The sequence below is a fragment of the Gobio gobio genome (genome assembly GCF_949357685.1).
Source record: "Gobio gobio genome assembly, chromosome: 7".
Lineage (NCBI taxonomy): Eukaryota > Metazoa > Chordata > Actinopteri > Cypriniformes > Gobionidae > Gobio > Gobio gobio.
Genome location: NC_137103.1, coordinates 3,342,111 through 3,366,152, shown reverse-complemented (window position 1 = coordinate 3,366,152; position 24,042 = coordinate 3,342,111). Strand labels below are relative to the sequence as shown.

General features: G+C 38.7%; 1 protein-coding gene across 3 annotated transcripts; it reads right to left on the bottom strand.

Annotated features, from left to right (window-relative positions):
- Positions 1–3,964: 3,964 nt before the first annotated feature.
- LOC307129433 (uncharacterized protein) lies at positions 3,965–21,448 on the bottom strand. Of its 3 annotated transcripts, XM_079821836.1 has the most exons (4): positions 21,369–21,435; positions 20,154–20,327; positions 17,681–17,737; positions 3,965–5,253 (listed from the first exon to the last, which is right to left on the bottom strand). In XM_079821836.1, exons 2-4 carry the CDS (start codon positions 20,236–20,238, stop codon positions 4,670–4,672), a joined length of 726 nt encoding a protein of 241 aa, XP_079677962.1. In that variant the 5' UTR covers positions 20,239–20,327; positions 21,369–21,435; the 3' UTR covers positions 3,965–4,669. The 3 variants fall into 3 exon arrangements, 2 of the variants coding, with proteins under 2 accessions (XP_079677962.1, XP_079677963.1); XM_079821837.1 differs by lacking the exon at positions 17,681–17,737 and having other exon boundaries at positions 3,966–5,253; positions 21,369–21,443; XR_013816897.1 differs by lacking the exon at positions 3,965–5,253 and having other exon boundaries at positions 17,681–18,265; positions 21,369–21,448.
- Between the last annotated feature and the right edge of the window lie 2,594 nt (positions 21,449–24,042).

The following is a 24,042-nucleotide window of genomic DNA, read 5'->3' as shown; positions in this document are numbered from 1 at the left end:
AGCCGTGCAGCGTAAGATACCATGGCAACTAACACCGATTAAAGCCGAGCTACTTTCATAGTACCTAAAACCCAGGATTGGCACAAACTAAGCTTAAACATATCTGGCTAGCCAGCTAAACCAGCTTCATGGTATAGGCCCCTGGAGCTTATCTAGTTTTGATTGCATGTTGTCTTTTTTCGGTCAAAATTGAACATCGATACTGCTATTGAACTGAATCAATATTGAACTGCCTCAAGCTAAATAACAGCAGGTTACAACTGTTTTCAGAAGGGCTGCTTATAGATGAAAATTAGAAAAATTACAGATGAAATTGAGCTCTGTAGCTAATTTTGGGGTAATATTGTATTGTCCCTGTCAAATAAAGAATAAATAAATAAATATAGCTGCATTGAACTTATTTCATAATGCATGACATTTGCGCAATTATTATTTATTACAGTTAATATTGTCTTGCTTCAGCAGAACCGAGACATTGATTCTAGCACATTCCTGTAAACAGTGTGAAGCTGCATTGAAGCAGTTTCTATTCTAAGGGTTATAAAAAAGCTGACCTAATACTAAGGGTTTGGGTTATCAAGTTAAAATCATACCATTGTTGTGCAACACTTGGATTACCTGATCTTGCATTTGTCCCAGACATCATTGTACTTATTCTGTTCTAGATTTCAGATAAAGAGCGCTAAATCACGTGCCTTCTTTTCTCACTTCACGAGTTCACACTTACATATAATTTATGGAGAGTAAATGTAAATGCGTATTTGGCGTGCTGTCCGGGGGGAGGGCTTCGAGCTCGGAATCTGGCCCGAACACAGAGTACCCCCCCACCCCACAGAATGCTTTTGTTTACTTATATTTGTGTGTGTGTGTATATGTATATATTTGTATGCATGTATGTCGTTCTTGTTGCAGATTGTTAGAAGGATTAACCAGGCACACTTGCATGCATGACCCATCACCCAGGCTTTGAACCCGTGTGCCTTAATGTGTATTCTCTGCACTCCATGTTTACAGGGATGATTATGGCCCCGAGAGGAATACAGTAAGAATTATGTTATGGCCGTAAAGTCTATATAATTCAGTTAGTAATAAAATAACTATTTTGTAAGGTAGACTTTATCATTGTCTTTCACATTAGGCGCCACAGGCACTTGGCGTACAGGAGCTTTGTGAGCTGGTGCTATCTGGGCAGGAAGATCAGGGTCGTGTGTTGCCCTGTGTATATGCCAAGAGTGTAGGATTTAGACCTCCTCTTGACTGAACCGCGAGACATGCCTTGTGATGGCTTCTTCCATGGAGGGTCTGTCATACTGGGCAAAAGTGTTTCAGGGACCTTGATTTTGTGGATCTCCTCCATGTAGGGAAGAGGGTCTGAGATTACCTTTTCCAAAAGCAATGTCCTCAGATTGATGACAGCCTGTAAAATGTTATTGCACAATAGATATTATGCATGTTATTTATTGTTTTTGAATGTGTTGCTTTATTGTGATCATAAATACATTTGTTTAACTTGCCTGTGACTTTAACCCCTTACCAGCAAACACACCTGCAACAAAATACATCAACAAAGGTATTAAAGACATCTTCATAGAGGTTATAATCATTATATTACTTTCAAACACACCTGCACAACATTCTGAGGTAAGGATAAACCACATTTTTTGGCGCAAAGAGTAAAATGACACTGTGAAAAGATTCCAAAGATGAGGGCTGAGTTTCTCGGTATCTTTCTTGTTTGTAAGAATCTTTTAGACAGTATACAGTGCTTTGCTTCCTGTAACCAAATAACAAACAATTACAATTGTATAATTTTTTGGGGGGGAAATTTACACTTTCTGTAGATTTAGATGCATTTGGTACATTTGAAAAATGTAAAAAAAAAAAAAACAGATATAATGTGGACACCGTTGGAACCACTTGCTGCGATCAGTCGATTCACAGATTTCATGGTCACACTGTGGGTATGATGGGATGCCATGTCCGTGAATGTCTTGAATATGCTTTACCATGGACTTCCACTTTGCTACTCGCTCCACATGTGTTTTTGAAGACGCTGCAGTCCAGTAGACATGAGTTTTTATGCTCTGTTGTTGTATGAAGTTGTAAACTTTAGTCCTTATCTTTGCTGATTTTTTCCAATTTCTTAGACAAGCCTGAATAAAATAATAATTACAATGTTATGGGTAGTCTGGAAATAATCACATCATGATACAGCTTAAGGGAATTACAAGTAAAAGTACATACATATTTAATCTACACTGCTAACTCAATTCTTCCTTTACCTGGTGAGTCCGCTCTCATATCGCCACCCGCTATCACTTTGTCCCCGTGGCTCAGATGCCGCAAGACTTCTTCTTGTTCTTTCTTCCACGTGTAGATTATTGCCGGTTCCAGATACATGCTGGCATGCTTTCTAAAAGTTCTTAGTGTAATCATCTTTACATGCATTGCGTTGAATACCTAAAAGCTATATACAAAAAATTGTTGTAATGAATCCTTTAATTATATTGTAGAATTTCAGTCATATGCTCATATGTTGTGTCCTGACTTTAGGAAACACTTTTCTCCCCCTCCAGTTCTAGACAAGCTTTTTTTGCTGGCCTAAAATACTTCAAAAGGTGTTGAAGTCAAAGTTGACATCCTTCATAGTTGGACCCTTCTGTGAATAGGTTAGACACGTACACATAATCAATAGATATCAAACGATCTGTAACAATGCAATACTATCACATATAAACACATGTTTTACTCACATCAGTGTGTTGCAGCGTTCCTGTCGGATCCAGAAGCACAGCGTTGTGTTTTAATCTCAATATGTCTGCAAATCCAGTCTCGACCTGTGTCTTGTTTACAAACGAATCCGCGGTGAAATGAAGCGAACAAACGCAACGTCTGACGCACGTGAGCTGGATCTTCATTATAAATAAAGTTCAACCACACATTCCTAATATCAGAATCCGAAGGAAGCTTTTGAGCTAATGTGTTCTTCCACAACCAGGCACAGCGCAATATCTTGCTTTCTTCGGCATGTTTATTGCTTGGTAGCGCGATCCGTTTAGCTCTACGTAGGCCTATAATTGGTGGGCGGGGCTACAGAGTCAGGCGTTGTTCTTCTTCTGTCGAGGCGGTGCTTCACCACACGACATCAAGGGTCGACATATTCTGAGATCCAGCGCTTTCTGGGCCTGGTGTCAATAAAAGCTTTTCTTTGACTAACAAGGAAGTTTTCAGCTCTGAAACTTACAGGATATTCTTATATCACGATTAACTTTTATATATCAAAGGCTCAAGGTTAAGTTGATTTCTCAATTCATCACCCCTTTAACATCTGTTAGGTGGATGTTAAAGGCACAGACTGAAATTAGGCTCTTATCTCCTTCATTTCTTTTAAGCTGCTTCTTTCCCCCTACACTGCAAAGAAATGCTTTTCTTACTTAGTATTTTTGTCTTGTTTTCAGTCCAAATATCTAAAAAATCTTACATTTAAGAAACATTTACTAGATAAGCAAAACTTTTTGTCTTATTCTGGGGGAAAATAACTCAAAATTAAGGGAGTTTTTGCTTAAAATAAGCTGCCAATGGGGTAAACAAAATCTTAATTCAAACAGAAAACAAGATTATTTTGCTTACCCCATTGGCAGATTATTTTGCTTATTGAGTTATTATCACCGTTATTGTCTTATATTTTAAATAAGACAACTTCTGCTTGTCTAGTAAATGTTTCTTAATGTAAGATTTTTTAGATATTTGGACTGAAAACAAGACAAAATACTAAGTAAGAAAAGCATTTTTTGCAGTGTAAACTCTTGTTTTCGCTGCTGGAAATCATGTGATCTGTAATCTTACTGTGACTCCTTCCCCACAGAAAAACAAGTTGTAGTAGATATTCCCCCTCCTCCAGGGTTAAGAACAAACATACAATACTAACTCATTGACATGTAATAAAACTCACATCACTCCAACATGATCACTCGCTCCAATGAGGAACAATTCAGTGCCTTCAGTCCTTTTATTCGTAATTGTTCGTTTTACAATGTGGCTTTTCACAGCAAGACAGAAGTTCATCTAACATTTTGATTCTGATATATTTTATTTCACAAAGATTTGCTGGTGGCCGAGCCATTAAAATCTTTCCACACAAAAACAGCGACTGACACCTGCACTACCTTTAAGGTGCATCTGCAAGTGTGATGGCAAAACATTTTAAAATTAAAATTAAATCACCTTCTCCCAGAGTGAATGGGCCAATGATTTGATATTAATCTCCTGATTAGAAAGTTTTTTTCCAGAGTGAGTGAGTAAATGCTGTTTCAAGTCTCTCTGATGTGTGAAACTCACGTCACACTGAGGGCAGGTGAACGTCTTCTCTCCAGTGTGATCTCTCATGTGATCCTCAAGTTTTCCTTTGTTTCTGCAGGTCATTCCACAGTGAAGGCACATGTGAGGCTTCGCTCCAGTGTGAGTTTTTACATGATTCTTCAGGCGTTTACTGTCTGTGAAGCTCCTTCCACACTCATGACATGTAAGACATCTTCCCACACTGATCACATGTGAACAGCTTTTCTCTGGTGTGAACTCTCATGCGAGTCTGTAGATTTCCTTTAGTTGAGAAGCTCCTTCCACACAGATTGCAGGGTAAAGTTTTCTCCTGTGTGAACTCATGTGGATGCTAAGGTTGGATTTTCGACTGAAAATCTTGCCACACTGTTGGCAGGTGAAAGGCTTCTCTCCATTTGTGAACTTTCATGTGGGCATTGAGGCTTGATTTATGACAGTAGCTGTTCCCACACAGATTGCAGGTGAATGGGGTTTCTCCAGTGTGAACTCTCATGTGAGCATTAAGGCCTGATTTTTGAGTGAAACTCTTTCCGCACTGATGGCAGGTGAACGGCTTCTCTCCCGTGTGAACTCTCACGTGAACTTTAAGGTTTCGCTTTTGATTGAAGCTCTTTCCGCACTGATGGCAGGTGAATGGGTTTTCTCCCGTGTGAACTCTCATGTGGATTTTAAGGTTTGATTTATGACAGTAACTGTTCCCACACTGGGGGCAGGTGAACGGCTTCTCTCCAGTGTGAATTCTCATGTGGGCATTAAGGCTTGTTTTTCGAGAGAAACTTTTTCCACACTGTTGGCAGTGAGAGGAAACCTTTTTTGTCATTGAGCAACTAAAAGATTTTTCTCCAGTTATGAAATCATGATCTTTCTCTTCATCGTCCTCCAGTTCTTGACTCTCCTCTTTCAGTTGCATCAGGTCTAAAGAAACAAAACAAATACAAGTTAGCCCTAGTTTAATGACACAGAGAAAAACATCAAAACCAACAAAGGCCCTATTACACCTGTTATTAAGCATTTTGGTTGATCGGATCAGAAGTAAATAAGGGAGATGCATTTGCATGCACACAAAATGGGTATACACAATTTTTCAGGCATAAAAATTATATGCAGTTATGCACAGTAAAACTAAGTGTTGTGAGCTCAATATATGGTTATATCGGGGAGGAGATGCATGTACTCTGGGTTTTATAATGGTAAATTTGTGCAGGTTCTGGTATACGCATGGTTTTATAAAAACTAGAAGGGAACAGAGATGGTGACATTTTTGGAGAGTGCATTTTGCCAACAACAAAGCATCACTGATTCTGTGACCTTAGTCGCCACGAGGGAGCATAACGTTGTATGAGTGAATTGAAGTAAGGAGGTTCCAGTGGCAGTTCTGGAAGTCTTAAATTTGATCATCTGCAGAGGTTCAGTTGCGCTGGCTGGAAGGCCTACCAGAAGAGCATTGCAGAAGTCCAGTACTGAGATGACAAGAGCTTGGATAGGATGTTGTGCCACATACTCTAACAGGAAGGGTCTGATTTTCCTGGGCCATTGTTGAAATATGGATGGAAAAGCTCAGATGGTCAAACAACCCCCAGCTAATAAATAACAATAAGTGCCTTTAAAAGTAGCTTTCTCAAAGCACTGAAGACAGGATTTAAAAATATCAAATACAGAACATTGTTAGCCATCCAAGTCTTTATCTGTGATAAAAAGTTACTGAGAAACATCCACAGATTGACCTGATTTAGAATGAATGTACATTTGCATATTACCAGCATACAAATCCAAGAGACCTTAATAACTGACTAGGGCTGTAACGATTTCTCCAAAAATAAAAACCTCGATTAATTGAACATTTTACTTCGATTACGATTAATGAACATATTTTTTTTTGTGCTTTTTTTTGGCCCTCATAGTTCACCGACAAGGTTTGTACTGTAAATATGCTTAACTATTAAAGGTGGGATTTTTTTTTAATGAAGTGCATGTCTTTTAAAATAATTCAAGAAAACACAAATTATTTGTATTTATGGTTATTTATTGAACAATTGAAATCAAAGTACACATTGCTTGAAATGAAAACGTCTTGTTTCCTAAAAAAGTATAAAATAAATAACTTGCATTTTTGCAAACAAAATAAATTATTTTAAATATTGTCATCTCAAATGTAGAAAATAACCAGCATCTCTTGCAAACAAAATAAATGTTAAATATTGTCATGCAAAAAGTTACAATCTCTTGTAAATAAATATTACTTTAAATAATGCAATGAGAAATGTACAAAACAATAACTTGCATTTCCTGTAAACAAATATTTTAAATAATGCCATGTGCAAAAATGTAAATCGAACGCTGCTGATTAAGAGCAAGAGCAAGGCTTGGACAGGGCAGCTCTGATAGATCAGCAGACTGTGTTGCATATGATCATCCTCTCAGTGATCTAGTCCTGTCACTCTATATGCACAAGTATTTACTCTAGGTTCTTACTAAGAAACACTAGCACAGGGTTTTTCCTACATTGAAAATTTTTTGGCGGCCGCCAAAACAAATGTTTGTCCCGCCAAAGCCTTATTTGATGAGTTATTGTGATTTATGAATGATGTAGAATAGATGCTGCGCTTGGGTTAACTGAGTGTCAGAGAGAACGATCAGAGCTCCTCCCGCTCTCTCTCTCTGTCTTCAAAATAAGCATTCTTAGCTTTCTAATATTTCACATATTACGTTAATCAAAATCTAAAGGTCGGAAGACCGAATCCATGTTGCACATGGCGCTATCAGACGATGTTTTCCTTTAATTACCGCTGGGTGTGAAATGAGCTCAAAAAACATTGACTCTTCTCTGACCAGCTGACATAAAGCATACTTTCAATAAACGGGAAAGAAATCCTATCCGGTTATGAAGTGTTTTCTGTGTGTTGACAAATCTTTCGCGATGTTCTAACAGACGGGATTCACACACAACGCGTCTGCTAATGTCCGATTCGCCACCTAATGACTCCTTTGAACCGAATCATTTTAACGACTGGTTATAACTGATCTGTCCAACACTGAACTCACGAATCAGTTGAATCATTTACTCTGAACACATCTGAAGTGAGAACACAAGTGTGCTTACCCAATTTAGCAAGAGTGGGTGTAAGAGTTAGTTTGAATTATCCACAGTCTTTCAGCTTATTTATGTTCACAATGTGTAGTAAAATAAATAGCCTAAAATCACTTAGTTTAGACTGGAGTGAGGTGAACCCAGAACAAAGATGTTGTTAGTTAGCTGATCATTTTATGAAATTGTATATGGCAGAAAATAAGGCTATTTGTTCATTTTTTAATACTACTTTTTAATATTGATATGATTATATACCAAAACAATTATCAGTAAATAGTGTAAAAATGAGGAACAAAAACAAACATCAAGGTATCCCATACTATAGTATATTATAGTAAAATTACTCTAGTAAATACTATAGTGTTTTTGAACCATACTATAGTAAGTACTACAGTAAATTGTAGTATATTGTAGTATTTACTACACTTTGTTAATTTACTGTAGTATATTTACTATAATATACAATAGTATTTTTTCATGTGGGATCAAAATAAGATAAGCAAAAGTTACAAACTTTCTTTGAATTTATTTAAAATGTATTGTCAGTATTGCGCTTGCAGATAACGTGGGTAGGGTACTTTTTTACTGTGCGTGCGTGCGTGTGTGTGTGTGTGTGTGTGTGTGTGTGTATGGATGACCATGTCTGTCAGCCACCACCGAAGACCATTTTTGACCCAGGAAAAACCCTGCTAGCATCTTTACATTTTCAGGTTTCAGGCAGGATCTGAGACATGTAACAATGTTTCCTCCTGAGCTGAAAACCCGCTCTGATGGGGAGCTGGTATACAGAGATCCTTTATTGCCACCTTACTTAGAGTGGGAAAGTATACATGATGCTTTCTCCACCATTACAGTGGATTTTCCTCACTATCCAGCAAGGGGGACACCAAGTAACTACTCAGCTCTGCTTCTATTGTTTCCTGAAGCGACAAAGTGGGTGCAGTTGAAGGAGTTGCCACACTTCCTTTGAAAAAACTTCCCAGTGACCTCTTTGGGTTCTTTGCTTCAGATGAAGTTGAGGACTCTGCACTCTCTGCAGGACTTTCCCTGTGGACTGTAGCTACTGACTCCATCTAGCCACCCGAGCCATGGGCTGCTCTCACTGCTGCCATCAGGCAGGCGGTACCGCAGCATCAGATCACGCACCAGCCGACTCCAGAACAGCTTCTTCCCACAAACAATCAGACTCCTGAACTCTTGACCCATCGGGATCATAACACACACTGGACAGAATATCACTCAGCACAACCCACTGTAGATACACACACATTATATACACATTTATTTATCATTTATTATTTATCATTTATCATATAGCACCTATTGTACATTGGATCTCTACTGTGAATAATAATGGATACTGTACATTGTATATTATTATTATTATAGCTTAATGTATACTGTTTAATGTATGTTTAGTGTATATTGTTTAAAGTATATGTATATTGTAAGTATGTGTATATTGGTTAAAGCTGTGAGAACTACACTCACATTGTGTAAATTATTTATTGTTTATTGTAGTGTTTACTGTGCTGTGAGTAATTGTGGGCGCATCAGTGTAATCTGATGCTGCTCTAAATGTTGTACATGTCATGACTGCTATGTTGCTCGGAACTGCACCAAGAATTTCACCTGCTGTTGCACTTGTGTACATGGCTGTGTGACAATAAAGTGATTTGATTTGATTTGATTTTAATTTTCTCCTGAATGGTGGGAACATGCTTCGCAGAAATGTATGAGGTTTTAAATCTTGGATCAACAAAACTGTCTGTGTCCAGTAGCTCTTCTGTTGTGGGGTCTGAGTACTTCCCCTTAAGGTACTCAAGGATGCTGGTTTTGAGCGTTTTGGTCAGCTCTGTCTCATCTTCCTCCTCAGCCAGCACTCATGAATTGAGGATGTGTAGGATTGGCTTCACGAATGAAATGGTCACATACACTTCCCCTGACAGGGCATCTGTGAAATCCATCAAAGGGGAAAGAGCTTTGTTGACAGCCTCGAAGACATCCAGGTCAGCCCAAGATGGAACAAGGTGCCTTGATTTTTTATCATCAGCGAGGACCTGTGTAATGGCTTTCTTTGCTCAAGGACCCTTGCAGCCATCATTTGCATCGATCCCCATCTGGTGGCACATGCTATGTTTTTGCACACCCTCATTGCTCGTGTCACACGTTGATCTCTCATTCCATTTTCTGAAATAAACACACAAAAATGTATTACATTATTGACACCGGTTTGACTTACACCTGAAGCTTTTACAAACTGTAGCAAAATGAATAATAGAAATGCCTCTTAAACTGCTTAATATCAGATTAACAACTATTCTAGAGCATTTTTTATTTCTACTCTGACTCAATGTTGCATTTTGTTACATTATAATGTGAAGTTTACATTGTAATATCAAGGCAAGCACTATTTAACATTAAAAGAGGTGCTATATGAACAGTTTTTTTATTGTAACAGTATTTATTTAGTGTGCTGAAGTAAAATATTATTTACATAACACCTAAACATTGTAACTAAGCGCTTAAAAGGAACATCAGCACAGAAATGGAGAAACACACACACACATATATACATATTCTCATTTTTTGACACATACAAAAAAACACTGAAAGAATATAGCAGCCAGTTACGTGCACTTACCGATTGCAAGGTGCAGCCGGTGTCCAAAACACTGCTGGCGTGTCCATCCATTAAAGTGTGCAGCTTTGACAACATTAGCACCGTTGTCTGTCGTAACGGCCACGAGATTTTCTTCCGCAAATTCCCATGCAGAAAGCATATCTCTTAGGCCCTGTGCGGTCTCTGACGTGTGATCGACTGGAAAATATGCCGTCTGTTGCGGAGCTTCCATTCATCGTCAATGTAGTGCAAAGTAAGGCTCATGTATGGGTCCATCGTCTTACATCAGATGTGGCTGCAAAGTGCTGAACACACTTCAGTTCAGTAGCTACCTTTTTACGACATGTTGTGTACATGTTGGGCAGCGCAGTTTGGGAAAAATATGGTCGCGATATGTTATCGACGTCTGATTTGTTGCTGGGTGTTTGTCAGTCTCTCTCTTTTTTTGAGTCATGGCCTGTTTATACTCAGTAACGTGATTGTGCTCCAGGTGTTGAAACAAATTGCTTGTATTACCTTTAGTTGTCGAAACTGTCTTTCTGCAGTGTTTACATTTAACTTCATTTTGTTCGGTGTCGTCTTTACTGAAGCCAAAATGTGTCCAAACGACGGACATTGCGTTTTTCTTTGGTACAAGCTGCTCAGTTGGCTCCGTTGAACTCGCCTCCATGTTGCTTCTATGCCGCTGAATGGACAGGGTGGAGTCACGTGACTGTGCAGGCGGCGCGGCAGTGTGTTTTTAAAGGCGAAAAAACGAAATAACCGACATGGGAAAATTACGTCGGTTAGAGGTTCTGATTTTCGGTTTCGATTACTTTTCGGTTAATCATACAGCCCTATAACTGACCCAAAGGAGAAACAAACTAAAAGGTGAAGGGTCAAGGTTAGAACCTACAGAACACCAATTCAGACAGGCCCAACCTCAAATCTGTGTCCGATCAGAAGTTTGGAAACACCTGGGGTCTCATTTATAAAGCGTGCGTACGCACAAAACGGGGCTGGAAAAGTACGTACGCCAGTTCCCACGCAAAGGTTGTGATCTATAAAAAAACAAACTTGACGGGAGAATGTGCGCACCTTTAAGCAAACTTTGAGCCGTGCGTACGCACATTCTGGAGACAAAGGGAATTGGCGACACAGATGGTGAGGTTGTGAACTGAAGTTAGATTGTAGAAAATAAATGTGAGAAGAACGATTATAAAAATTAATGACATTTAATTTTCACTTTTCAAGGGATTTTTGCGCAGGTTCTGACATACACATGGTTTTATAAATCAGAATTTTTTTGTGCGTACGCAAAATCTATCTTTTGTGCGTACGTACACTTTTAGTAAGGTTTATACGCAAAGTTTTATAAATGAGACCCCAGGACTCTTCCTAGAACTCCCGCCTGGCCAAACTGATCGATCAGGGGAGAAGGGCCCAAGTCAGAGTGACCATCGAGTTCTTGATCACCTTCCTGACTGAGCTCCAGCGTTTCTCTGTGGAGAGAGGAGAACCTTTCAGAAGAACAGCCATCTCTGCAGCTCTCCACCAATCAGGCCTGTGTGGGAGAGTGGCCAGACGGAAGCCTCTCCTCAGTAAAACGCACAAGACAGCCCACCTGGAGTTTGCCAAAAGCCACCTGAAGGACTCTCAGACCATGTGAAACTAAATTCTCTGGTCTGATGAAACAAAGACTGAACTTCATGTCTGGAGGACACCAGGCCCCGCTCATCACCTGGCCAATCCCATCCCTACAGTGAAGCAGGTGGTGGCAGCATCATGATGTGGGGATTAGGGAAGGGCGATATCTTATCGTTTGTGATATACTGGTAAAAATTCTCCCCACGATAAGAATTTGTCTTCCCGCGATAATAACGATAAAGCCTAGTTGATGGCGTGACCCATCCGCACAGTGCCGGCACTGGACGTTATTACTTTATGATGGCCCTGGTGGCTGCGTTTGTCACTTTGTATAGCTGAACGGGGGTTGGCGAGAGAATTTCTTGTGGTGCCCCCGTGGCACTCGGTGCCCTAAGCGCGGCGGCACTGAATCCGCATCTCACGTGCAGAGCGAAAACAACTATGGCGGAAGCTGCGGAAGAGTTAACAGCTAAACGAGGGGCTACCTGAGGGCAATCTGAACCTGTACATACAGATGTATTTTCACTCGCTGAGCACTTGGACTGAGCGCTTAAGAGATTCGCTTGTTCTCAATCGATCGGTAAAGCAAACTATTTCAGTTCATCTCAATGAATGCGCAGTGTATTTGACGCACATTAAACACTAGTGTGAGGCGCGCGACTGAGAGCGCTCAGTGTTTCACACACACTCAAAGAGAGAGCGAGAGAGTCTTACACAACACAGAATTGACGTGCTACATGTAAACAATATCCTTTGTTGTATTTTCCTGTAAAATAATGGCGTTTATTTGGAATTATTCAGCCTTTCATGAACAGGAAGAAACGAAAGCACAAACGGGAACCTCATTGGCTGGCGCGCACCTATTACTGTGTTATGATTTCAGCAAATCAGTTTGAATGAGCGCTGACAACGTGATTAATATTCATGAACCCAGAAGCTCATTAATCCTTAGTGCAGTTTATTTTTATTAGTTGAAGAATTCATAGTATTATTAACTCAAATTACTGAAGTTCTATCATTAAATCATTATTTGTAAATTTTTTGTAATCTGAAGACATGGTTGGGATAATTACTTTTGCTGTTTCTGCTATTTTTACCACTGTTTGCACCATGAGTGTATGAATACAGCTTTTCCATTTCTGAAAAGGCTGATGTGGAATTTTACATAAAAAAATAAATGTATATATATTATGTATTATAGGAGCCTATTTGATGACCGGTACGTTTTACTTAAGATCATTGTTTGCATGCATTTGTGCAAAATGCATGCAGCTCTCACTTGTATCCAAAAACATGGGGAATGATACATTTATCGCCATTGATATCGTTATCGCAATAAATACTAGAAAATATCGAGATACATTTTTAAGTCCATATCGCCCATCCCTAGTGGGGATGTGTTTCAGCGGCAGGAACTGGGAGGCTAGTCAGGATCGAGGGAAAGATGAATGTACATAGACATCCTTGATGAAGACCTGCTCCAGAACACTCTGGACCTCAGACTGGGGTGAAGGTTCATCTTCCAACAGAACAACGACCCGAAGCACAGCCAAGATAACAAAGCAGGGTTTTTCCTACATTGAAAATTTTTTGGCGGCCGCCAAAACAAATTTTTGCCCCGCCAAAGCCTTATTTGATCAGTTATTGTGATTTATGAGTGATGTAGATCTACTGCACTTGTGATCGGCGCATGTTAACTGATGACAGAGAGAACGAGCGGAGAGCCCTATCCCACGCGCACGCTCTCGGTCTTCAAAATAAGCACCGTTTTAGCATTCCAATATATCACATATCACGTTAATCAAAAGGTCGGAAGACCGAATCCATGTTGCACGTGGTGGATTCGGACATTTTTTTCCTTGAACTACCGCTGGATGTGAATTGCGCTCAAAAAACGCTAACTCTTCACCGACCAGCTGACATAAACCATACTTTCAATAAACGGGAAACAAATCCTATCCGGTTATGAAGTGTTTTCTGTGTGTTGACAAATCTTTTGCGATGTTCTAACAGACGGGATTCACACACAAAGCGTCTGCTGGTGTCCGATTCGCGACCTGACTCCTTTGAACCGAATCATTTTAACGACTGGTTAGAACAACTGAACTGTCCAACACTGAACTCACGAATCAGTTTAAAAATTTACTCAGAACATCTGAAATGAGAACACAAGTGTGCTTACCCAATTTAGCAAGAGTGGATAGTAAGAATTAGTTTGAATTATCCACAGTCTTTCAGCTTATTTCTGTTTACAATGTGTAGTAAATAGATAGCCTAAAATCATTTAGTTTAGACTGGAGTGAGGTGAAACCAGAACAAAGTTATTAGCTAGCTGATAATTTTAAGAAATTGTATATGGCAGAAAATTAGGCTATTTGTTATTTTTTTAATACTATTTTTTAATATTGATATGGTTATACCAAAACAATTATTTGTAAATAGTGTAAAAATGAGGAACAAAAGAAACAAAAATCAAGGTATCGAAATAAGATAAGCAAAAATTACAAACTGTTTCTTTGAATTTATTTTAAATTTATTGTCAGTATTGCGATCGCAGATCACGTGGGTAGGGTACTTTTTACTGTGTATGTGTGGATGACCATGTCTGTCAGCCACCACCGAAGACCATTTTTGACCCAGGAAAAACCCTGCAAAGGAGTGGACGACTCTGTGAATGTCCTTGAGTGGCCCAGCCAGAGCCCAGACCTGAACATCTCTGGAGATCTGAACATGGCCGACGCTACACATCCAACCTGATGGAGCTTGAGAGGTCCTGCAAAGAAGAATGGGAGAAACTGCCCAAATATAGGTGTGCCAAGCTTTAGCTTCAAACTCAAAAGACTTGAGGCTGTGTTTGGTACCAAAGGTGCTTCAACAAAGTATTGCGCAAAGGCTGTGAATACTTATGGATATGGGATTTTCGTTTTTTATTTTTAATACATTTGCAAAGATTTCAAACTTCTTTCACGTTGTCATTATGGGGTATTGTTAGGGGTTGGGGAAAATTAGATTCATGGATGATTCTGAATCGATTCACAAATGTCAACAAAAACCCCCAGCTTTTCTAAATGTAGATAACAATGCTAACAGAACGCAAAAGGCATAACTCTGAAGCGCGGGAAGTGCAGTACCCGAACCGTCTGTGGCGTGCACATAACAGATGCATGATGGCTGAGTGAGAAAACCCACCGACTGCATTAACAGCTAGCGCATGGAAGCACTCCGGCTTCTATGAAGTTGAAGGGGAAAATGACCTGGTCAAGAGCCACACTATATGCAAGTTGTGTCAAACTAAATTAAAATATTTTCAAAACAAGACAAAAACATATTACACGTTTCCAACGCTCAGTTGTACCAGTAGTTGCTGCCAACCAGAGGACCACAAACTCTATCGCAAATCTGATGGTCAAGGATTTGCGTCCGTATTCTCTGCAGATGTTAATTCAGTGTTCAGATGTTCATTTCATAAAAGCTGTATTTGATTGTGGTTTACAGAAAAAAAAATGTGTCTGTGCTCAGGATTTAGTTTTAAGTCATAAGTCTTAGAATTCTATATTTTTGTATAAAAGCTGTGATTTTGTAGCCTGACGTCGTCATACTCAATTCTAGTCAGAATATGAGTCTGATCTGCTCCGTTGGGCTGTGATTATGGGGTGTGTTTCAACCGAAGCAGGAAAGACCTCAATTGGATAGACCTACAACCAATCAGAGCAACGGAGCGACACATAACGATAGTTGTCAAACGTCAACAGAACTCAACTGACCTGTTGCCAAGTCCGCGGGTTGAAGCGACCCACATTATGTGATATACAGACCCAGGAATGCGATTTTTAGCAGGCAAAATGCTAGTGATTTTGGTACAGCAAAATTTTTATTTAATTTATTTTTTGTCTTAAGGATTATATTGCTCATTGCACATAACAGGAGGGTGTTGGTTATTACTTTATGTTAATGATTCAGAATATGCTGAAGTCTGTATTAATTTACTACAAGTATGCTGCTACAGACACTTTTCCTGTTGGTTCCTTGCAATGTTGGGGGACATATTCTGGCAAATGTAACCTCCCTGTTGACTTGTAAAATCATTTCCATTTGTTTTATATTATGGGTCATTACAAATACTTTGCTTTAAAAGTATCAAGTGAGAAAAAAAGAAAACCTGTAGGCCTGAAACTCATTATAATATGATACGATAAACAGGACCTGGATTTCATACGTCCACTGTGGACATCAGAGCAGCATAAAAGCACTTAAAGCATGTAAATCAGGCAGTTTGGAAGACACGAGTGAACAGGAAAATAAATTATACATCAATATTTCAATGAAATATTAGATATTCTAATTAAAATGTTGCCAATTACTACTCCCATTAGTACACTTCTTTTTAAATTTATTTATGGCCATTTTACACACATATTGCATAAAGTAAAATAGTACATCAAATCATTCTGTTGTATCTTTTATGATTTTACTGATTTTCAAAAATTACCAGCATACAAATCCAAGAGACCTTAATAACTGACCCAAAGGAGAAACAAAAATTATAACTGCAAAAATGTATGTTATGAGATTAATGTTTTAAATAACATTTTGAATAGGCCTATACGAATAAGAAAAGTTTAAACACATACATTTAAATACACTAAACCACCAGTAGGTGGCGGTAAGTCACTTCATCTCAACCGACTGGTTAACATACACACACACACACACACACACACACACACAGACTAGACATTGACATACAGCTCATTCTCTTGTGTCTTGTCGCGTTTGGAAGCATTTACACGTATAAGAGCGTGATCATAATGTAACGCTCGGCAAAAATGGATATAAAAACCATCAAGCTAATTTTTTTTATCGTGCAATTAATTGATTTATTGACTATCGCGACAGGCCTACACTCACTACCCATTATCTATCGCTGAATGTAATAAAATCAATCATTCTCGTGATATGATGCTGCCATTTGTTGTAAACTAGCATGAACCCATTTAAACTAGTTAGGAGGCTGGTCAGCTAACGTTAGCTGTAGCTCGACTGGATTCTGCCACCGCACTTCTCTCTGATGACCACGCAGTAGCTAATGTTACAGCGGGCAGAAATCTGTGGTTTGTCCAATGATAACTGTCACTGTGTCCGTCAGACCGGACAAATTTTACCGGTAATGTGACCAAAAATATTTAAGACCAATCGAATCTGAATTTAAGACATTTTAAAGGCCTTAAGGAAAACCTTATTTAAGACATTTTAAGGACCCTCGGCCACCCTGATTTAGTTCAAAATTGAGTTAAAAAAAGAACGGCTTGTGCGCACGTTTCGGTATGTGTGTCTGACAGCGTGAGACTGCAAGGAGTTGTTTTTTGCAAGTTATTGCGTTTAATAACTCTTTTTGACGATCAGTAACAGTCGTGTGCTCAGTCTATTCTCTGATATACACTCACCTAAAGGATTATTAGGAACACCTGTTCAATTTCTCATTAATGCAATTATCTAACCAACCAATCACATGGCAGTTGCTCCAATGCATTTAGGGGTGTGGTCCTGGTCAAGACAATCTCCTGAACTCCACACTGAATGTCGGAATGGGAAAGAAAGGAGATTTAAGCAATTTTGAGCGTGGCATGGTTGTTGGTGCCAGACGGGCCGGTCTGAGTATTTCACAATCTGCTCAGTTACTGGGATTTTCACACACAACCATTTCTAGGGTTTACAAAGAATGGTGTGAAAAGGGAAAAACATCCAATATGTGGCAGTCCTGTGGGAGAAAATGCCTTGTTGATGCTAGAGGTCAGAGGAGAATGGGCCGACTGATTCAAGCTGATAGAAGAGCAACTTTGACTGAAATAACCACTCGTTACAACCGAGGTCTGCAGCAAAGCATTTGTGAAGCCACAACACACACAACCTTGAGGCGGATGGGCTACAACAGCAGAAGACCCCACCGGGTACCACTCATCTCCACTACAAATAGGAAAAAGAGGCGACAATTTGCACAAGCTCACCAAAATTGGACAGTTGAAGACTGGAAAAATGTTGCCTGGTCTGATGAGTCTGGATTTCTGTTGAGACATTCAGATGGTAGAGTCAGAATTTGGCGTAAACAGAATGAGAACATGGATCCATCATGCCTTGTTACCACTGTGCAGGCTGGTGGTGGTGGTGTAATGGTGTGGGGGATGTTTTCTTGGCACACTTTAGGCCCCTTAGTGCCAATTGGGCATGGTTTAAATGCCACGGCCTACCTGAGCATTGTTTCTGCCCATGTCCATCCCTTTATGAGCACCATGTCCCCATCCTCTGATGGCTACTTCCAGCAGGATAATGCACCGTCACAAAGCTCCAATCATTTCAAATTGGTTTCTTGAACATGACAATGAGTTCACTGGACTAAAATGGCCCCCACAGTCACCAGATCTCAACCCAATAGAGCTTCTTTGGGATGTGGTGGAACGGGAGCTTCGTGCCCTGGATGTGCATCCCACAAATCTCCATCAACTGCAGATGCTCTCCTATCAATATGGGCCAACATTTCTAAAGAATGCTTTCAGCAGCTTGTTGAATCAATGCCACGTAGAATTAAGGCAGTTCTGAAGGCGAAAGGGGGTCAAACACAGTATTAGTGTGTGTTCCTAATAATCCTTTAGGTGAGTGTATGCATCAACCTACAACGTACACTTGTTGAAGTAGTCTATTAAAATCATTCAGATATTGAGTGCCCTTGCGATATGCATATTGCGATATGTACATTTGCGATATTTCGATAATTTTTTTATATATTGTGCAGCCCTACTTGTTACACACTCAAACTGTCAAATAGACACACAGTTATGTCGAAATGGCTGTCTTGACGAGTATTCATGTAAACACAGTCAGTTATGCTTTAAAGGTAGGGTAGGTAAGAATGATCTAAAACACTTTTGTCCAAATTTGTTTAAACTTTCTTTATATGTCAATACATAATTAAAATGTAAGTACTCTGAAAAATAGAGTATAAAAATCGAGTGACTCTAGACTTTTTAATCTGCAATAAACACAGCTCTATTTTCGTCCGGGCTGAATCAAGTGATTGGCTTGGGCTCCTGTCACTCTCTCTCGTTACCATGGCTACCGCCGCTTTTGCTCCAGGATCCGCCCACATGCGCCCCAGTGTTGCCAAGTCAAGTTTGAGTAGCAATTGGGCGGATTCTGTTGTGAAAACCTGGCAACCCTGGCGCACCCGTTTGAGTTCAAGAGGCTGTATTTCTGCTGGACAGGTCATCTTTCATTTTGATTATACATTTTTTTGGTTTATGTTTTCATGAAGCATGTCTCGCTAGCACACGTAGCTGCCTAATATAGCTAACATAACATTACTTAGCTTTAAATTACAATGTTATACACTTAGCGAGCCATTAGTAGAGATGATAAATACTCAATATGCCTAGCTCAAGTTGATCGCTGTCGTGTTGAATTTCGCAAAATGTAACTTTAGATAACAAAATGCATGTGTAAAAGCTAGTAAGTTACACCGAATCCAGGAACTTTCTTTAGAACTAAGTTAGCTTTAGCTACTACCCTCTGTCTAAACTCTTCTACCATGTTCACCGGGAACTTTACCTGCACGTTTATTTTGGCCCTTGGTTTGTTTTTATATTCTCTGCCTATGTTTACATCTTGTATCTGTGTGTGTCGTAGACACTGTGTTGTGTGTGTATTTTAAACTTTACCAGTATCGTTATTCTAGCTTGATAGTGAGTACAAAAGACATCTTATTTGTTTATATTCATAATGATAAAGTTAGATTTTTTATTACATGTGATTCTGACATGATGTCACTACATGCACTTCTTCTCCGCTCGTCTCAGGTTAATAATGCGTCTTTAGCTGAGCTGATCGCGGTGGGCGTGTTCATGTGTTTTGGGGGCGTGGCTTTGGAAAGAGCCCAGAAGGGAGAAGGTGGAGTGAATGGAAATAATGAGCTGTCTTTAAAACAGTCGTGAGAGGTCTACAGACACTCAATTTTTTTACTTTTTTTCTCAGAGTACTTACATTTTAATTATGTATTGATATATAAAGAAAGTTTAAACAAATTTGGAAAAAAAGTTTTTTAACCAATTCAGAATCAGAAAGAGCTTTATTGCCAAGTGTGCTTTACACACCTAAAGCAATATCGTATCGCATATCAAATATCGCATTATTTAACAAGGATATCGCATTTTTCTTCAATATCGCACAGCCCTAATAAATATTCAATAATTTGAGCATGGAGCCACATTATATCTATGGGACTGAACCATATAGGGCCTTTAACATTAAGGTTATCGCATTCCCAACGTTGTTTAAGCGACATACACCGCTATAATCAAAATTCATATTATAAGAAAATAAACACCGGCATTCGGTATGAACCGGTCAAACCACTTAAGAAGTTTCATGTAACCGGGCCAGATCCTGTTCCCACAATCGTTATCACAGAAAGAAGAGAATGAAACTAACCTGTTTGTTGCTCTTTATCTTCATGTTTCAAGCTGAACACTTCTTCAATCTTTATGTCTTCACTCTCCTGTTTAATCAACGCCATCTTTATAACAGTGTCACCAGTTTTCCTGTGTGTTTGGACAATTTAATAATCCCCAGTAAATCTCTGGGTCTACTTCAGTAGTTCAGTCTCTGGAGAAGGAGTCAGAGAGAGAGTTAATGGACTTAAAACACAGAGAACTACACACTGATAAAAGACTACAATACTGACACTTCATATGATTTATAGACTACATTAAAGCTGTGGTCATTGACTTTTTTAATACATCCTGAATCACTACGATACACCTATAATAAGTGTTTATATAGGGACTATTTTAGTCCGGATCGGGCACAGTTCTGAGCACTGGCGTAAAATGGCGGAGGGAGGCGAAACACAAAAGAGTAACAAAAAAATGCTCCCACTAGTTTAACATTTACTGCATAATTGCACAGTCAAACACACATAAGTTATAAGCCATAAACAATGTCTACGAATTGTCTGGCGCATGTCCATGTGTATTATTCTGGTGTTGACTCCTTACACACAGGGGGGTGAACACTTTGAGCTCTATTTTTAGCTAATTTGAATTGCAATGTGCGAGGTTTCCAGTGTCAGTTGTGCAGAAATAGTCATGTTGCTTGAAATGTTTCATATGTAAATTATTAACCGTACATGCATAGTGCAAAATGTTTACTGCAATTTAAGTTGGCCGCCACGGCTAATGAAACACAAATAAGGACATTCTTTCCATCAAAACTTAATCAAATTAGGTTCAATGTATCAAGAGGCATTGTCAACGGTTATGTTTATGGCTAGGAGAAAATATAAGTTAAATGTAAACAATTAAAACAGTAAATCTTTAATTAAAATAAATAATACATGCAGAATTGAACAGTAAGTGCTATAAAACTGCAGCCTCTGGTATTGCAGGATCATGAGACACTCACTCCATCATTTTGACAAGCATTTGGTTCAGTTCACTCAGAGTTTCTCCATCATAACTTCTACCAGAGACTGAATTCGTGATTTATTCACGATAAAGGAAATTAGACGTTTTTCTGTTACTCGCGCTTTACCCACAGAAATAACGCTCATTAAAGCTAGATAAAGCATTACAAATATTACATATAATATTCCCAGTCTGAACGGACTATAGCTATTTGAAACTTTAAATGCTTAAAAACACAAACCTTTCCTTTCTTCAGCTGGTTCACAACAGACGCATCGTAGCGCGGCGCGGTCGTATGACGTCATAACACCACACCAAAATAAAAGTCCCGGTCAAAGGCTAAAATTACTAGCGCATAGAAATGTATGTTTATTTATTGTGACGTTGTATGAAAATATCTAATTGCGATTATTCTGGTTAAAATTGCGATTTGCGATGTATGTATGTATGTATATATGTATGTATGTATGTATATATGTATGTATATGTGTATGTATGTGTGTATATATATATATATCTCATCATTATAATTATTATTAGTCATAATATATGCACAAAATGTATATATATTATATATTATTTCATAATATTATATATATATATGTATGTATATATATATATATATATATATATATATATATATATATATATATATATATATATATATATATATATATATATATATATATATATATATATATGCATATATTATGACTAATAATAATTATTATGATTATTATTATTGCTAATAATATATTTATATATATATATATATATATATATATATATATATATATATATATATATATATATATATATATATATATATATATATATATATATATATATACATACATACATATATATAATATTTAACAAAATACGAAATATTACTATTACAATAACATTTTCATTATTTAAAAAAATTGAGTATTTAAGAATTAATATAACAATATAATAATAATAATAATATTTATATTTTACAGAACTTATTTTACAAAAAACCTAGTGTTACCTGTTAACATGCAGGTAGCCTATGACTAAAAATCACTAGAAATGTCTAAGGATTTATTGTAAAATATTATATTATCATTATTATTATTATTATTATTATAAAAATCTGTGATATCAATTTCTTAATTTTTGTCAGGAGGTATGCAAAATCAAGAACGAGTCTGTCTTTAATATGAAATATGAGCCTCTTATGCATAGGGTTGGGTTTTTTACGATACCGGTGCCTAATAAACGGTGCCTGAAGCGATACTTAAAAATTTTTTTTAAATTGAATTTTTTAAAAAAGTTTAAAGTATACTTAAATATATAAATATAAATAGATACAAAACACAATTTACTTAACAAATTCACAGTAAATCTAAAGCCACCTAACCCGACTACAACAGGCCTAATTTAACACTAAATAACAGTTACAGTAATAACAGCAGTAGTCTGTATTCTTGGTCTGCTACAAACCAGCTTCAAGCTTCAGCTTTATTTTGAAATATGACCATATTCTCTGGCTAAATATTTTAGAGCGCATTGCCTTATTGTTTCCATGGCGACGCGTCATGCTTCTCACATGACACACAGCAGCCGCAATAGTGCTGTATGACAGCTCAGCTGTATCGGGTTTATTTCGCTTTTTCTTTTTTATTCAAAATATTCACAAACTTGCTAACTATGTCATGAATTATCTGATATACTGATGTTCAAATATGTGTAAGTGAATTTGTGTTAGTTGATCTATACTGCACGATGGGCGGCGCCATGTTAGTTTGCGCCTCAGAGAATCGGATCTGTCGGATTTAAATCATGCAAATTACTCCACGTCTCACGAAATACATGAATGCGAGTGACCGCTGAACTGGGAGAAGAATAGAGTAAACTATATAGTTAACTATATAATGTGCATCTGATGTGAATAAAACACGTTGTCAAATTATTACTGTCTGAAAGGATTGTCATTGCCGCTATAGATTTCTGATTCGGTCCAGTTACATACCGGTTATATAGGTTTCGGTACCCAACCCTACTTATGCATCCACTGCGGGGAAAAAACTCCTGTACACTGGAGAAAAACATATGGATTGTCATTCACTTATTTATAGAAGTATTATTTTTCTGCCAAGACAATAGCATCCACAGCCTTTCCCTTCTGCAGGCCTTCGTAACAGACGAAGAGCTGCTCTGAGGCCCTGGAGCTTTGCGTTCTTTCCACAGTCAGTCGGCCCGAACTCTTGTTCAAATAAACTCCAGCCCGTTGAAACGAAGGGTTCGACCAAGAGCTGAAGGTTTGGCGACAGTGCAGGGTAATGTGTACCCGGTACATGCCGCTCTGCCACGCCCATCTCTGGACTCGGCCATGAAGCCAGTGTTGAAGCGGCTGCGGCTGCTATATGCCCCAGGAGCCTCTGAAAGAGTTTCACTGGGACCGCTGTCCTGCCTCTGATCGAATTCAAGTAGTTCAACACCGACTGGACGCGTTCCTCCGTGAGTCCTGCTCCACACCGAGATAAGAGATCCACTGCACAGGGGAGAGTTTGCTCTTGTCCCGGTTGACCTGAAGACCCAAGAAGCTGAGGTGCCTGAGCACCATGTCCCTGTGTTCGCACAACTGCTCTTGCGAGTGAGCTAGAATTAGCCAGTCGTACGAATGCCCTGTTCTCTCATGGGAACAATTGCCGCCTCTGCAACCTTCGTAAAAACGTGAGGCGACATGGCCAACCCGAAGGGTAAGACTTTTTACTGATATGCCCGACCCTCGAAAGCAAATCACAGAAACAGCCTGTGACAAGATAGAATCGAGATGAAACTACGCGTCCTTCAGTTCGATCAATCCTGGATGCATTCGAAAATGTCAACATCTTGAATGGGAGCTTGTGAAGGGCCTGGTTTAAGACTCACAGGTCCAAGATCGG